The 16,706-nt window shown below is 42.9% G+C and overlaps 1 protein-coding gene across 1 annotated transcript in view; it reads right to left on the bottom strand.

The window, feature by feature from the left end:
• Nucleotides 1–16,706, bottom strand: part of TMOD1 (tropomodulin 1) — a 101,550-nt gene that overhangs the window by 38,153 nt on the left and 46,691 nt on the right. The window contains exons 4-5 of the mRNA XM_068271337.1: nucleotides 6,320–6,439; nucleotides 193–282 (exon numbers count right to left, since the gene is read on the bottom strand). Coding sequence (XP_068127438.1) covers nucleotides 193–282; nucleotides 6,320–6,439 — 210 coding nt within the window. The remainder of the gene's footprint in view (nucleotides 1–192; nucleotides 283–6,319; nucleotides 6,440–16,706) is intronic.

Here is a 16,706-nt window from a genome sequence, read left to right as displayed (position 1 = left end):
TTGTTCACTTCCAGGAAAAAAAAGTTTACAAGAACGACAAAATCATTACAACCAAACGCTCCAAAATCCCTTGGCATAAATAGGAAATCGCTAGGCACATGCCCAGAATCGCTACTGCTTACATAAATAATTATTTTTCAAAGCAAAGCAAGCTGTATTTTTACATCAACATGTAAAGCGGAGTATACTTACTATTCAGGCCCTCCTTGTTGACAATATTGCTACTAGCAAGAGCTTCATAATACTGCTGGTTGCTCATCAAAGTGTGCATCCCAAGAATGGCTGAGGAAGACAAAGAATCAGAGGATAATATACTAATCATCCCTGCTACTGAAACACAAATAATGCTTTCTACCAAATGTTTTCATGTGTGTGCCCAAGTTGCTCTTTATGTTCCTCACCAATAGAAGTACAGTGAAGGTATATATTCATATAAAAATTATCCACCCTCTCAGCAGGACGACACTACTGGATCCATCTTCACACAATGTGCCAGGGTTTATGGGTGAAGAATCGCCCCTCTCAGTGACTTAGGGTGTCCATACATCACTCGATTTTCGGCATCTATATCCTGCTGATTCAATCTTAATTATCTAATGTGGCAGAGATTGATGCTGTGGCATGACCACCTCACCGATCTTTTCCATTGATTTCTGTCCAAATCGATCTGGAATGCTAGAAAAATCTCGGTTGAAAGGATTGATGGTAACGGTGTTTGATTTCCTGATGACTGATGGACCCCCAGCCGGTCTCCCCCATGTATGTGTACCCCCAGGGCCCATGGTGGGTGTTGCAGGCACACGTGTCACCCCAGCACATCTCTTCACCTCCTCCTGTGTACCGTATCCATTGCTACCAGGGGTACCATGTGACATCACTGCATTTACTGACGTCACTACATGTGGCAGTGTCATATGGTACAGGCGCCAATGGTAGTAATTCAAAAAGATGCTGGACACAGGAGGAGGCCAGGAGTAGTGAAGCAGGACAGGTGAGCATGCAACACTCCCTGTTTGCCCAAGGAGGGGGCATATTACATGGGGGAGGGGTGCGGCAGGTGGGCACAGCAACCCTAGGAAGATTTCCAATTGATTTCATGCGGCATTGTGTACTGTGGACAGGCAATAGATCCCTCTCTGATCAGATCGGTTCATTGTGATTGGTGAACAGGAACTTGTGTTCCCTAAGCAATCAAAGTGCCTGTGAATGAATGATCATGGCTGCTAAAAGCCAAAGCCATGTCCATTCATTAAAATGAAAGTTTAAAAATTACATAATTCACAAACACTTCCTGTGAATACAAGATAATGTGTAGCACCATCTAGTGGACAAAAAGTAAAAATAAAATAAAAATACATTACAAAATACATCCCCTATAGTTAACCCCCTCTGCCCCTTCCCTCCTCCATAGTTACCAAGATAAAACACTTGTAAAAAAAAAAAGCCAAAGTGACAGCATTTAAAAAAAATACATAAATAGTTACCTTAGGGATTTTTTCCCTATTGACTTCAATGAGAAAATGTAAACAGCTGTAATTCTCACTGTATTAAAGCCAGTGTTCCCAGACTTGGCACAGTGGGTCACTGGGTGACTGGGGTTAAAATTTGGCAAGGTGGGCGGAGCCACATACAGCCAATCAGACACATAACCAACATCATGTGGTTTCTTCAGGAAACTACACCATCTAGTTTAAATGTTTTGATAGCCAGGACAAATGGGCAAATAAAATGTGTAGGTTTTATCTACAGCAGCATTGTTTATTTTAAACTATAGGGGATGAAATTCTAGAAATGTGTATTTTTTTCATTTGTTTTCCCTTTAAAATGCATAGGAATTAAAGTACTAACCGAAAAACTAGTATCACAAACAAAAAGCCTAATTTGTGGCATAAAAAACAAGATATAGCTCATTTAGGTGTGATGAGCAGTGATAAAGTTAAGGCCAAATGAATAGAAGGAACACTAAAAGGTGAAAATGGCTCTTGGCAGGAAGGGTAAAACAGCCTGTGGAATGAAGTGGTTAAAAAAAATCAAGGTGATCATCAATGAGGGCAAGAGGATAAAATGGTAGTACCTATTACCAGATCCAACGTCACCCACCACATTTACAGGTGGCATATGGAAGTTGTGACCTGCAGCAGATGTGTGGAAGTTTCAATGAGGTGAGTGATGAATGGAGCCTCAATATAAAGCCATCTTATATTTTTTATAACATTTAATGTTTGCTTTAGAGTAAACTTGTTTGAGTAAAACCTAATAGTTATTGTGGTGTACAAAGCCACTAATGTTTTGAAACATTTGCCATGTACCTCTCTGCTTTACAAATCTAACTTACTATAATACAGGATCACAATAATTGCAGGATCTCTATAATGTCTAAGTCCAGGAAACATTTTTATTTTTGTTTTGGATAGTTTTGAAAGGAGTTAAAACATAATTTTAGGGGCTTTGATACCTGTCTGCACCTAATCTGTATGTGAGTGCTACATGGGGGGTGGTGGGGCATGCAAACCATGGCAAGTGTTCCAACAGAATAACAGATATCAGGCAAGAGTGATCCATTCAGCCATACCCTCTCTACATAATTTCTGATTATTTCGGCTGAGGAAAATCTATAGCTTGAAACATAGGAGAGATAAATACATTATTTAGGATACCCAATTTTACATGAATTATCTTAGTTTCAGCATCAGAAACCTCTCTTATGTCAATTAGTAGTTTCCCCAACCTCCTAGTTATGTTTAGCCTAGGCTATGATGTCATGAAGTATTCTTTCTCCTCCCAGTGCCTCCCATTCCGCAGTTACCTTGCCAGCAGTAAATATTTTTCCTCCTGGGTTAAATGTAAGAATCAAAATCATGGAAATCATGTAAATGTTTTACAGTGGACAAACCCTGACTAAATGATTTTGAAAGAAATATTGTAAAAAGTAAGCAATTTTAGCAAAGTTATATACAGTAAAGTTCCTCTTTAACCACTTCACCACCAAGCATTTTCTGCTGTCAGTGCTCCTCATTTTCATTCGCCAAGAATGTTATCACTACTTATCACACCAAAATGATCTATACCTTGTTTATTTTGCCACAAATTAGGCTTTTTTGGGGTGATATTTGTTTTCAGTAATTACTTTATTTTCTATTAATTCTAAAGGGAAAACGTGGGAAAAAATTGAAAAAGATACAGTATTTCTTCAATTCAATCTCGTATAGTGTTAAAATAAACAATGCTACGGTAAATAAAACCCAAACTTTTTATTTGCTAATTTTTCCATGTTATTACAACGTTTAAATTATGTCCCTAGTACAATGTATGGTGACAATATATTATTTTGAAATAAAGGTACATTTTTGTAAAATGTAGTGTAAAATGTGTATTTTTATGTATTTGTTTTTTACCACTAGACCACTACTAGCTGTCCCTAACACTAGATGTCCCTACACACACTATTCTATTCTATTCTATTCTATTCTATTGTATGAACAGAGTTCAAAGCACACAGAACAGTGTTGTTGCAGGAAAGATCATTGGCTTCTCATTGAAGCCATGATCTTTCTTTCCAGTATACAAGATAGCGCTCAGCTGTGTCCTGATTCCACCACCATACACCCCGTGTGGGATTGAACTCACCCTCATATGAAGAAAAAAGCTTCCATAGCGTAAAAGGCCCCAGATGAGTCACTCGCAGTGACGAAACGCGTAGGGTGGAGCTTGCCGGACGTCCAGGAAATCACGGTGATGTGGTAGCAGCTCCGAGAGCGGGACTACACCTTCTAGCCTACCCGGGAGGCAACGGGGGAGAGCCCGTTTCAAACTCTGTGCCTAATTATCCGCAACGAGACTGTGAGTGTAACTTTATAATAAAATTTAACATTTTTTAACTGAATTACGCTATGGAAGCTTTTTTCTTCATATGAGGTACACATCAACCAACATACATCATTCAGGATACCGTGTTTTAAGAGGAGTTGGCAACCCTAAAGTGCTGGAGTCACACATTGCTGGGCGCTCATTGACCAGTCTGACAGTGGTCAAACTTGCTGGGTGAGTTCAATCCCACACGGGGTGTATGGTGGTGGAATCAGGACACAGCTGAGCGCTATCTTGTATACTGGAAAATTTTGTTAACAGTCTGCCGCGGCTGACATGGAAGCGCACCTGTGATAAAGGACATTGTTCTAAAAACATACTTAGTGGAATGAACAGTGGAAAGTTGTTTTTATTTGAGGTTTTAATAACTGTTTTTATTTATTTTATGTTTACATTTGGATTAGTATCACCACAATAGCGCTTTCAAAATATTGTTGATGATCTTTCTTTACAGGTACTTTCATTAGCTCAGGAAACACTTGATCACCAATCGCGGATCTCTGAGTCCCGACCGGTACAAACGGCAATTTACATTTTATAATGTCCATTGGTCCATCAAGCGGGTTAAATTAGACCTTTTAAAACCACTAGTAGTTGGCTACTGGTTAAAAACTGGCTGGAGTTTGACTGGATTTGATGCATGTTTGTTTCAAGTGTGTGATTCAGACACTACTAAAGAATGAAAGATCAGCAGGATGCCGGGCAACCGGTATTGTTTAAAAGGAAATAAATATGGCAGCCTTTCGGTGTACTTTAAGTGAAAGGACAAGGCAACATTGAACTGACTTGAATAATTGGGAAGGAGTAAACAGAGACGTAAAGATATTTTGAAATCATGACTATCAACTTCCTTGTCACGTATAGTAGAATCTCTGTTTAATAATTAAGCACTGCACATACTGTTGATAAATAATGGTAAAATACACTGTAGATCCCTTGTTTATTAATAGTATGTGCATTGCTTAGTTATTATATAAAAGCCCCATACTGCTAGAAAAAGACAGAACAACAAGTAGATGACTTAAGCTCTACATGAAAGTACAAAACACAAATTCAGCAAGGCCGATATTTTCCACCATGGCAACAAAAGCTAGGAAACAGCATCACCATCTTATTTTTGGAAATGTACATAACAACAAAGACCTTAAACATGAAGGGATTGGAAGCATTGTCTTACAATCCCTCTGAGGTTTCTTAACAGATGGTTCATGTACAGAAGGGCAAAACTGGCAAATCAGAAGTAAGTAAAAATAAAAGATTTTAGTCACTTTGAAAATCTGCATGACAGAAAATAACAACACACACACTATTACATTATTGTCATGTCATATTACTGTTATTCATACCACCTAGCCTAAAGCCCTGTTAAACCCTGAAGTTAACAAAGTGCTCAAAGTGCTCCTGAGGTAGATCATCAAAATGTCTTTACTGAAAAAGGCAAAACAAAAAGAACCCTGTAAGGAGGTCTATTATTGGAAAGACATAAAACTTAACTTTTAATAAATAGAGCTAAAATAATAACTATAGAGCATCATGGAGTGTAACTAGATGTAAATATATAGATCCCTCATATAAAATGATCAGACTACCTTTCCTATCGTAAATACCCACTTATGCACATAGTGAACCTACACGTTTCAACCCATAAGGGGTTTTTGTCAGGAGAGAAAAAATTCATAAAGTACTTGGTACAGTGCAAAATGTCAGAACATCAAAAAATATACACTCTATACAATGTCATCCATTATTGACTCTGGCCATAGTATTCGGCTCTGACCAGGTGCGTACACATATCTAATTTTGATTGACCAATGACTGGCAGCAAGAAGTATTATAGAGGAATGGTATCTGGCAACAATGTCATATAACACAGCTTGATGTCCATATGCCACAATGTTCTAGCCAGAACATTTACATTTCTGCAAGCATAATTAGATATGAATACCAAATTAAAAATCCATTGATATTTTGGCAGACACACTGTTATTCTACTCCAGGTTCATGGTGAGTCGTGACTGCAAAAAAAGTAAACCCTCACAAAGAAAAATGAAATTGAAAATATGTTATTATATTATGCTGCAATATCTTTTTTGTTTTTAATATTCACATTTTCGTTAAAAATCTACTACATTAAATCCAAGTTGGTATGAATGGTCTATGTATGAGAAAAAGATGGCAACATTAGAGTGCCACTGTAAAGGTGGAACAGGCACAAAGAATCTTAGCAGTGCCACCCTGGGTAACATCAATAAGTGGATTAGGATATCTGCCACACACTGCCACACCACTATGCAGGCTAGAATGGCAGTCAGCCAGCAGCTTTGGTTAGTCATTCAGAACTGATAGAACAGCATCAACAACTCATAATTCAAGAAGTGTCCTTCACATTTGCAGCAGCAGGAAATCCAATTTATACTTGATACACTTACATGCAATATTCATATAAACACACCTGCAATGTCACAAAGTTCAGCATCAGAGGCATTGGCCAAAGCTTCTTCCAGTTCTGGCTCCAAAGTGACACTTTCTAAAACTGGATCCACCGGCTGAATTTTGGGAATCCAAGGCTTTCCTAAAAATAAGTATTACATCTTCAAAATTATGACTTTTGAATACACAATAAATTGTATGCTACACAATCAATAAAAACAAATATAAATTAGCACGATAAAAAATGCTAAAGAAGTATTAATCCCTAAAGCCCATTAGAGATGGCACGAACCTCCGATTTTAGGTTCACAAACCTCGAACGTGAACTTCCGCAAAATTTCGGGTTCGCGCGAACTTCGCGAACCGCAATAGACTTCAATGGGGAGGCGAACTTTGAAAATTACAAACATTTATGCTGGCCACAAAAGTGATGGAAAGGATGTTTCAAGGGGTCTAACACCTGGAGGGGGGCATGGCGGAGTGGGACACACGCCAAAGTCCCGGGGAAAAATCCAGATTCGACGCACAGCAGCGTTTTAAGGGCAGAAATCACATTGCATGCTAAATTGGAAACCTAAAATGCTTTAAAACATATTGCATGTGTATACATCAATCAGGTAGTGTAATTAGTGTACTGCTTCACACTGACAGACCAAACTCACTGTGTAACGCACCGCAAACAGCTGTTTGTGTAGTGACGGCCATGCTGAACTGGTGCGCACCATGGCGAGAGTGCAGACGATAGCGGTTTTCAAGCCCATATGGCCGCCGGGCAGAGGTAGCTCAATGACAGAACAACAGTGACTGTCCAGCTGATCGAATTTGGTCTGTCCACAATGAAGCAAATACCCTATTATCTTGGGTGTGCCCCCCCCCCCCCCGACACACTCATTTAGCCGCCGGTCATTGCTTCATTGTGATACGCAAGCCCCTTCACCGCGGCAAGTACGCAAGCCCCTTCACTGCTGCGGTAACGATCACGAAGGGGAATTGACACATGTATATGCCTTTTGTTTTGTTGTTGCAGCTACAGTGCAGCCAGAAAAATTAGGCAGGCATGTACACACACCAGAAAATAATTGTTATTGGCTTTGTTAGCGGCCACTGCTAGCAGCGGCCTTAATAATTCAGGAATCCGCCTGGAGTCCTGGACCCTGTTGGTGGTGGCGGAGAAGGCAGTCAAGCGGCCTGCAGGCAGAGATGCTGTGCGAGGACCGACTTAGTCTTGGGGCAGGCAGTCACATGGCATGCAGGCAGAGATGCTGTGTGTGGGGACTGACTAAGTCTTCGGGCGGGCAGCAGCCCTCCGGGATCCATGCCTCATTCATTTTGATAAAGGTGAGGTACTGAACACTTTTTTGACTTCTCTTCTCACTGACAATGCCTCCAGCTTTGCTGTAGGTCCTTTCTGACAGGACGCTTGAGGCAGAGCAAGACAGAAGTTGGATAGCAAATTGTGACAGCTCCGGCCACAGGTCAAGCTTGTGCACCCAGTAGTCCAGGGGTTCATCACTGTTATCTACATCCGCAGTTAAGGCCAGGTAGTCGGCTACCTGCCGGTCGAGGCGTTGGTGGAGGGTGGATCTGGAAGGGCTAAGACGAGGCGTTGGACTAAAGAATGTCCGCATGTCTGACATCACCATGAGATCGTTGGAGCGTCCTGTCCTTGCCTGCGTGGACATGGGGGAAGGATTGCTGGCAGTGGCATCTTTATTCCATTGTGCTGTGACATCACCCTTAAACGCACTGTAAAGTGCTGCATCCTTTCTGCCTTCTGGTGAGTTGGTAACATCTCCGCCACTTTGTGCTTATACCGAGGGTCTAGTAGCATTGCCACCCAGTACAGGTCATTCCCCTTGAGTTTTTTTATTTTTTATACGGGGGTCTCTCAACAGGCTGGAAAGCATGAAAGCCGCCATCTGCACAAATTTGGATGCAGACGTACTATCCATCTCCTCTTGCTCTTCCTCAGTGATGTCAGGTAAGTTCTCCTCCTCCCCCAGCCACGAACAATACCACGGGAAAGTTGAGCAGCACAAGCCCCTGCGACGCCTGCTGCAGTTGTTCTTCCGCCTCCTCCTAAATAAACCAAAAAAACACCTTCCTCATCTGACTCCTCTTCCCCACACGACTCTTCCTCCTCCTCCCCCCTCCTCTGTACTGCCGCAGGTGTTGAGGAAACATCTGGTTCTGCTGGTAATTGATCCCACAACTCACAACTCTTCCTCCTGTTCCTGTTCACGCTCCTCAAAAGCTTGATCCACCACTCTACGCACGGCACGCTCCAGGAAGAAAGCCTATGGGATCAAGTCGCCGATGGCGCCTTCACTGCGACTCACCATGTTTGTCACCTCCTCAAACGGCCGCATGAGCCTGCAGGCATTTTGCATGAGTGTCCAGTACTTTGGCCAGAACAACCCCATCTCTCCAGAGCATATCCTTTTACTGTAGTTGTAGAGATACTGGTTGACGCTTTCTCCTGTTGTAGCAGGCGGTTAAACATCAGGAGCGTTGAATTCCAGTGAGTCAGGCTATCGCAAATCAAGTACCTCACCAGAAAGTTGTTTCTCCGCTGAATATCGGCCAAGCGTGCCATGGCCGTGTAGGACCGCATGAAATGCCCACACACCTTCCTGGACTGCTTCAGGACGTCCTGTAAGCCTGGGTACTTACACACAAATCTCTGAATTATTAGATTCAGCACATGTGCCATGCCGGGTACATGTGTCAACTTTCCCAAATTCAAAGCTGAAATGAGATTGCTGCCGTTGTCACACACCATGTTGCCGATCTCCAGTTGGTGCGGGGTCAGCCACTGATCCATCTGTTTGTTAAGAGCAGCCAGGAGAGCTGCTCCAGTGTGACTCTCCGCTTTGAGGTAAGACAGGTCTAAGATGGAGTGACACTGTCATACCTGGCATGCAGCATAGGCCCTGGGGAGCTGGGGCTGTGTAGCTGGAGAGGAGATCGCAGCATCAGTAGTATAGCACTGCCACTCAGCTGAGGAGGACGACAGCGAAGAGGATGTAGCAGGAGGAGAAGGAGGGGAGTTGGCAACATGCCTGCCTGCAAGCCGTGGAGGTGTCACAACTAGGTCCGCTGCACAGCCACGTACTCCCTGCTTGGCAGCAGTCACCAGGTTGACCAAATAGGCTGTGTAAGTAATGTACCTGCCCTGACCGTGCTTTGCAGACCAGGCATCCGTGGTCAGATGGACCCTTGACCCAACGTTGTATACCAGAGATGACACTACTTGCCTTTCAACTTCATGGTACAGTTTGGGTATCACCTTTTTTGAGAAATAATTGCAGCCTGGTATCTTCCACTGCGGTGTCCCAATCAACACAAATTTCTGGAGGGCCTCAGAGTCCACCAGCTGGTATGGTAACAGCTGGCGAGCTAACAGTTCTGCCAAGCCAGCTGTGAGATGCCGGGCAAGGGGGTGACTGGCAGACATTGGCTTCTTCCACTCAAAGATTTCCCTCACTGACACCTGGCTGCTGCTGTGGGCAGTGGAGCAGGAACCGCTCAAGGTGAGAGGTGGAGTGGAGGAGGGTGGCTGTGAAGGTGCAAGGGAGAAAGCGGCTGAAGATAATGCACCTGAAGGAGGAAGAGGAGAAGGAGGGTAGCTTGCTCTTTGTTTATGGTATGCAGTGACTGGTATATAATATAACACTGAGTGCGGTCACACAGGTGCAGTGAACAGGTATGCAGTGACTGGTGTTACAAATGTGCAGCTGTCACACACACAGGTACCGTGAACAGGTATGCAGTGACTGGTATATAATATAACACTGCGTGCTGTCACGCAGGTGCACTGAACAGGTATGCAGTAACTGGTATCAATACAATGTGCAGCTGTCACACACACAGGTAGAGTGAACAGTTATGCAGTGACTGGTATATAACACTCAAGGGCAGGGCTCTCACCCTTTTGTGTCATGGAATGTTATTAATTTAATTGCTTGCACTCTACATTTTAGTCATCATGTTAAATTTGCAATTGTAATCAGCAGTGCTGTATTTAAATTTGCAATTGTAATCAGCAGTGCTGTATTTTGTATCAGTGTTCATATCTGATGTATATCATTGTCTGTATCATTATGTATCCCTTGTTTGTTTTCTTACATTGTACAGCGCCACGGAATATGTTGGCGCTTTATAAATAAATAATAATAATAATAACACTGAGTGCAGTCACACAGGTGCAGAGAACAGGTATGCAGTGACTGGTATTACAAATGTGCAGCTGTCACGCACACAGGTACCGTGAACAGGTATGCAGTGACTGGTAAATAATATAACACTGCGTGCTGTCACACAGGTGCACTGAACAGGTATGCAGTGACTGGTATCAATACAATGTGCAGCTGTCACACACACAGGTAGAGTGAACAGTTATGCAGTGACTGGTATATAACACTGAGTGCGGTCACACAGGTGCAGTGAACAGGTATGCAGTGACTGGTATTACAAATGTGCAGCTGTCAAACACACAGGTACCGTGAACAGGTATCCAGGAGGGAGTGTAGCCTGATTGGCTGAGCTGTGTCTGCTGACTGTGATGTAGAGGGTCAAAGTTGAGCCTAATGATGTAGTATAGGGGGCGGGTCGAACTCCCATATAGTTTGCGGTTCACCGCGAACGCGAACCTGCGATGTTTGAGCGAATTGGTTCGCCGGCGAACCGTTCGGGCCATCTCTAAAGCCCATATGCAATTAACTTTTTCTCCGAGTTGATATTTTCATACCTTGTCAAAAAAAAATGCCTTTCAACCCCCAGCAAGCAAGAGAAAACTCAAAATATTTTTGATCGTTTTTTTTCTACTGCTTTTAGTACTTTTTTCAATTGTGAAATGCAGAAAATTTATTTTAAAGAGAGGATGACAAATTCCACCTAAGAGTCAATGGCCCATATGCAATTCGCTTTTTCTCCTGAATTTTTTCCTAGGAGTACATTTTTCATCATCTGGTTAAACTAACTATATATACATACAGGATCTTCTCAAAAAATTAGCATATTGTGATAAAGTTCATTATTTTCTGCAATCTACTGATAAACATTAGACTTTCATATATTTTAGATTCAAATACACACAACTGAAGTAGTTCAAGCCTTTTATTGTTTTAAGATTGATGATTTTGGCATACAGCTCATGAAAACCCAAAATTCCTATCTCAAAAAATTAGCAAATTTCATCCGACCAATAAAAGAAAAGTGTTTTTAAAACAAAAAAAGTCAACCTTCAAATAATTATGTTCAGTTTTGCACTCAATACTTGGTCGGGAATCCTTTTGCAGAAATGACTGCTTCAATGCGGCGTGGCATGGAGGCAATCAGCCTGTGGCACTGCTCAGGTGTTATGCAAAGTAGAAAAGTTCAAATACGCTCTACCCCCCTCACCTCCAACCGGTCGGTGCAGGATCTGGGAAGCCAAACCAGTCCAATGTGTGAAGAAGGATCCGCAGACCAGACCAGGTAGATGAAAAAGGCTGACAAAATTTTATTTGAAAAATTCCATAGACAGTGCAATAAAAAAGACAGAAAATGCTATACAGTATCGTTGGAAGATATGTCTACATCTGTGCCCCCTAAAGGTTCAACAGACATATGGGAAGAATGAGTGCTGGGAACAGTGACCCCAGATGATACAGATTCAACATTAGGACCAGAAGAACAACCCAAATGACCTTGATTTACTGCCCCAAAAGAAGATAAATTAGGATGCTGAGACAGTGATAAATTATGTCCATAGAAACCTGGATAGATACTATGTGACACAGTGGGTAGATTAGTCAATGGATTGTACGAAGTGGGTAAATGGGATGGCAGAACATTGTATTGAGAAAAAGCAGGAGGGGCCATAGGAGCATAGTAAAGTCCTTGAATGTTATGTTGCAAAGATGGTATTTCTGCACACATTGCATTAGCTGTAATAGATGGGAGATGAGACCGAACGGTCGTATCAACAGAGGAGACAGTCACATGTGAAGAAGCCATAGAAGTCTCCGGCAAGCCAAAGCCACCACTAACCTGAGCAGCAGTCTGTTGTAAGCGTTTGGGAATAGCTCCCAAATGCGATGTAATGGGTAGTGTGGCAGGCATATGATGAAAGTTGTATGGTTGACTCACCCTGTTGGTAGCATTAAACAAGTCCTGTGGCCCCAGCGATGGCATGTTGGTAGCCAGATGGATGCCATAGCGTAGTCTCGCCCGCTGAAAAATCTCCTCCGTGGTGAGATCCGCAAGGAGAGGTGAACTGGGGGAGCTGTGTGCCGCTGGGACGCTAGACGCCGGCTCGTTCTCTCCAATGACGTCACTACCGGAAGTGCAGCCTCCAGGAGTCCTGCCGGCTACAGCAGGCAAAGCCGAAGGTTCCCCTCCAGTACTAGCGCTTCCACTGGCCGGCGACTCGGCTGCAACTCTCGCGGAAGTGTGCACATCTTCGCCGCTGGTCGGAACGACTTTGGGTGGGATCCCAAGTTCAGGACAAGAAATTGTGTTGGATCTCTCGTTCCACCCAGGCGACAGAGGAGGAGATAGAACAGGTTGTTCGGCCACATCTCTGTCCGCCATAGCCAACAAGGATTCCGGATTAGGTGAGTGGCTAAAATCCTCCTTTTTAGTATTGTTTTTAGATCGTAGTTCCATGTTGCACAAAAATATTGTAGCAGGATAAAGCACGTGAAGTTAAAACAGTGGTAACTTGAACAAGTTATTGCACATAGTCCAGAGTGGAAAAAGCAATAGTAGGCAGCCGTATGGGGGGGAGCATACTGACAGGCAAGCAGATGCAAAGTAGAAAAGTTCAAATACGCTCTACCCCCCTCACCTCCAACCGGTCGGTGCAGGATCTGGGAAGCCAAACCAGTCCAATGTGTGAAGAAGGATCCGCAGACCAGACCAGGTAGATGAAAAAGGCTGACAAAATTTTATTTGAAAAATTCCATAGACAGTGCAATAAAAAAGACAGAAAATGCTATACAGTATCGTTGGAAGATATGTCTACATCTGTGCCCCCTAAAGGTTCAACAGACATATGGGAAGAATGAGTGCTGGGAACAGTGACCCCAGATGATACAGATTCAACATTAGGACCAGAAGAACAACCCAAATGACCTTGATTTACTGCCCCAAAAGAAGATAAATCAGGTGTTATGGAGGCACAGGGTGGTTCGATAGCGGCATTAAGCTCATCCAGAGTGTTGGGTCTTGCGTCTCTCAACTTTCTCTTCACAATATCCCACAGATTCTCTATGGGGTTTAGGTCAGGAGAGTTGGCAGGCCAATTGAGCACAGTAATACCATGGTCAGTAAACCATTTACCAGTGGTTTTGGCACTGTGAGCAGGTGCCAGGTCGTGCTGAAAAATGAAATCTTCATCTCCATAAAACTTTTCAGCAGATGGAAGCATGAAGTGCTCTAAAATCTCCTGATAGCTAGCTGCATTGACCCTGCCCTTGATAAAACACAGTGGACCAACACCAGCAGCTGACATGGCACCCCAGACCATCACTGACTGTGGGTACTTGACACTGGACTTCAGGCATTTTGGCATTTCCCTCTCCCCAGTCTTCCTCCAGACTCTGGCACCTTGATTTCCGAATGACATGTAAAAGTTGCTTTCATCCGAAAAAAGTACTTTGGACCACTGAGCAACAGTCCAGTGCTGCTTCTCTGTAGCCCAGGCCAGGCGCTTCTGACGCTGTTTCTGTTTCAAAAGTGGGTTCATGCTTCCATCTGCTGAAAAGCTTTATGGAGATGAAGATTTCATTTTTCAGCACGACCTGGCACCTGCTCACAGTGCCAAAACCACTGGTAAATGGTTTACTGACCATGGTATTACTGTGCTCAATTGGCCTGCCAACTCTCCTGACCTGAACCCCATAGAGAATCTGTGGGATATTGTGAAGAGAAAGTTGAGAGACGCAAGACCCAACACTCTGGATGAGCTTAATGCCGCTATCGAACCATCCTGGGCCTCCATAACACCTGAGCAGTGCCACAGGCTGATTGCCTCCATGCCACGCCGCATTGAAGCAGTCATTTCTGCAAAAGGATTCCCGACCAAGTATTGAGCGCAAAACTGAACATAATTATTTGAAGGTTGACTTTTTTTGTTTTAAAAACACTTTTCTTTTATTGGTCGGATGAAATATGCTAATTTTTTGAGATAGGAATTTTGGGTTTTCATGAGCTGTATGCCAAAATCATCAATTTTAAAACAATTAAAGGCTTGAACTACTTCAGTTGTGTGTATTTGAATCTAAAATATATGAAAGTCTAATGTTTATCAGTACATTACAGAAAATAATGAACTTTATCACAGTATGCTAATTTTTTGAGAAAATCCTGTATATACTGTAGAGAGAGAGAGAGAGAGAGAGAGAGAGAGAGAGAGAGAGAGATACTGGTTGCTTGACAGGTAGAAACAGCTGATATTTCCCAAAATTCAACAAGGTTCACAGAAAGGAAACTGTCATGACCATGGTCATGACATTACACTGTGGGAAGGGTTTCATTACAATATCAGCCACATAGGACGCTCCCCCCCCATGATCTATTTGAGAAAGGATAAAGATTTCACATAGAAAAGGGAATATCGGCTACTGACTGGGATTAAGTTCAATCTTGGTTCCTCTTAATCACAACAAAAATTTTTTGAAAAAGCAATCTGCTGGCATTTCTCCTTTAAGAGGTGTGTTGCTCCCAGTTTTTGTGCGAGTATGGTAAGCCCAAAGTGGTCAATTTATTGCTGACAGGCTATATGCTATATAAAATGCTTGTACAAGACGTGTGCTCCGCTCCACAATTTGAAGGAAGGAAACTTGAACTATGCATGAAAAGAAACAGATAGCGTGCATCTTCCTTCTTAAGCATACACATTTATTGCCAGTGTTCAACATCAAAATGGATTCTGTGCATAGCATATTCCATGATTGCATATAAAACCTGCAAATATTGAAGATGTGATACCTTGTGATTCCAGGTATAGGCCTGTCAGCATGGGAGGTGGGAGTGTGGGGCAGATGTGGGCCTAGCGACGGCCGTTTCGCGTCCTCCTGGACGCTTGGTCACGCCATGTTCCATCGTGGACAGGCCTATACCTGGAATCACAAGGTATCACATCTTCAATATTTGCAGGTTTTATATGCAATCATGGAATATGCTATGCACAGAATCCATTTTGATGTTAAACACTGGCAATAAATGTGTATGCTTAAGATGGAAGATGCACGCTATCTGTTTCTTTTCATGCACAGATGTTTAGGAGTCACCAGTGATAAATGTGATGATGTGCAAGGTCCATCCCACGGAACAAGGGGCAAACAGTCCAAGTCAATTCCAATGGACCTGCATCATCTAAAAAAATGTACTGCATCCTTATAAAATCCATATAAAAATGAAACTCCTATTAGATATATAAAGCTTTTTTAAGGAAAATGTTTGCTACTTTATCAATCTCCATGGCATTCTATTTAAGATAATCTCTCCCACAACACACTCCCCTCCCCTGGGCCGCTGCCTCCTCAAAGAATCAGGGCCAGTGCAGTGGTGACTTTAAAATGTGCAGTGCCGCAGCTGCTTTATTTAGCCCCACTCCTGGCCTGCTTGCCTGAGCTCCTGTTCCACCTGTTATGCCCCCTCCTCCCATTGGCTGTAAAGTCTTTTCTAATGGCTTGTTAAGTGGTCTAGTGCAAAACCCCACCTGTCATGATATGACATGAGAATTGTCCATAAACAGTGAGCAGACATGGAATCCAATGATCAACGCTTTATTCTGATCCATACATCAGAGAACTTCCATCAATACAGAAGCATACAGCTTTCACCTAGCTGTCTCACACCAAAACTGACCCCCTCTCTCTCTACCAGCCAGCATATGAAGCTTAACAAACATACATCAAGTGTTAGCAGATGATAAGAGTAAGGTCAGTCTGCTAACAGACAATAGAACAATGGCACATGCCCCACCTGACTCCAGTAACTTACAATCAATGCAGAGACATAGCCTAATCACAGCAAACAAACAATGCAGGAATAAAATACAATTAGAAAAACACAGTCATATCATATATCACACCACCCTGACCTGGATCCAAATCAGATTGGAGACAGAGCTCTCTCCAAGCTACTGCAGAGTGGACAAGGAGGACAGAGTGCTTTGCAGGTTTTCCCTTTGGGTCTTCTCACACTGATGAGTTATGGTGGTCTGGTTTCTCCGCAGGCCACTGTTACGCCAATGAAAGTCTATGGGGCCTTTCATACCAACGTGGTGCGGCGTGATGAGACAGGAGTGATGTTTTTGCTGCATACCTATGCATACCTACGTTACCATGCGACCTCTGCTGCGACGTGGGGTGGACAGGAAGTCTTGTAAGTCTATGACGACGCGTGTTGTTTTAAAA

This window comes from Hyperolius riggenbachi, chromosome 1 (genome assembly GCF_040937935.1).
Source record: "Hyperolius riggenbachi isolate aHypRig1 chromosome 1, aHypRig1.pri, whole genome shotgun sequence".
In the NCBI taxonomy this organism is placed as follows: domain Eukaryota; kingdom Metazoa; phylum Chordata; class Amphibia; order Anura; family Hyperoliidae; genus Hyperolius; species Hyperolius riggenbachi.
Note: the sequence above shows the minus strand (reverse complement) of the source record. Positions and strands in the feature narration are given on the sequence as shown.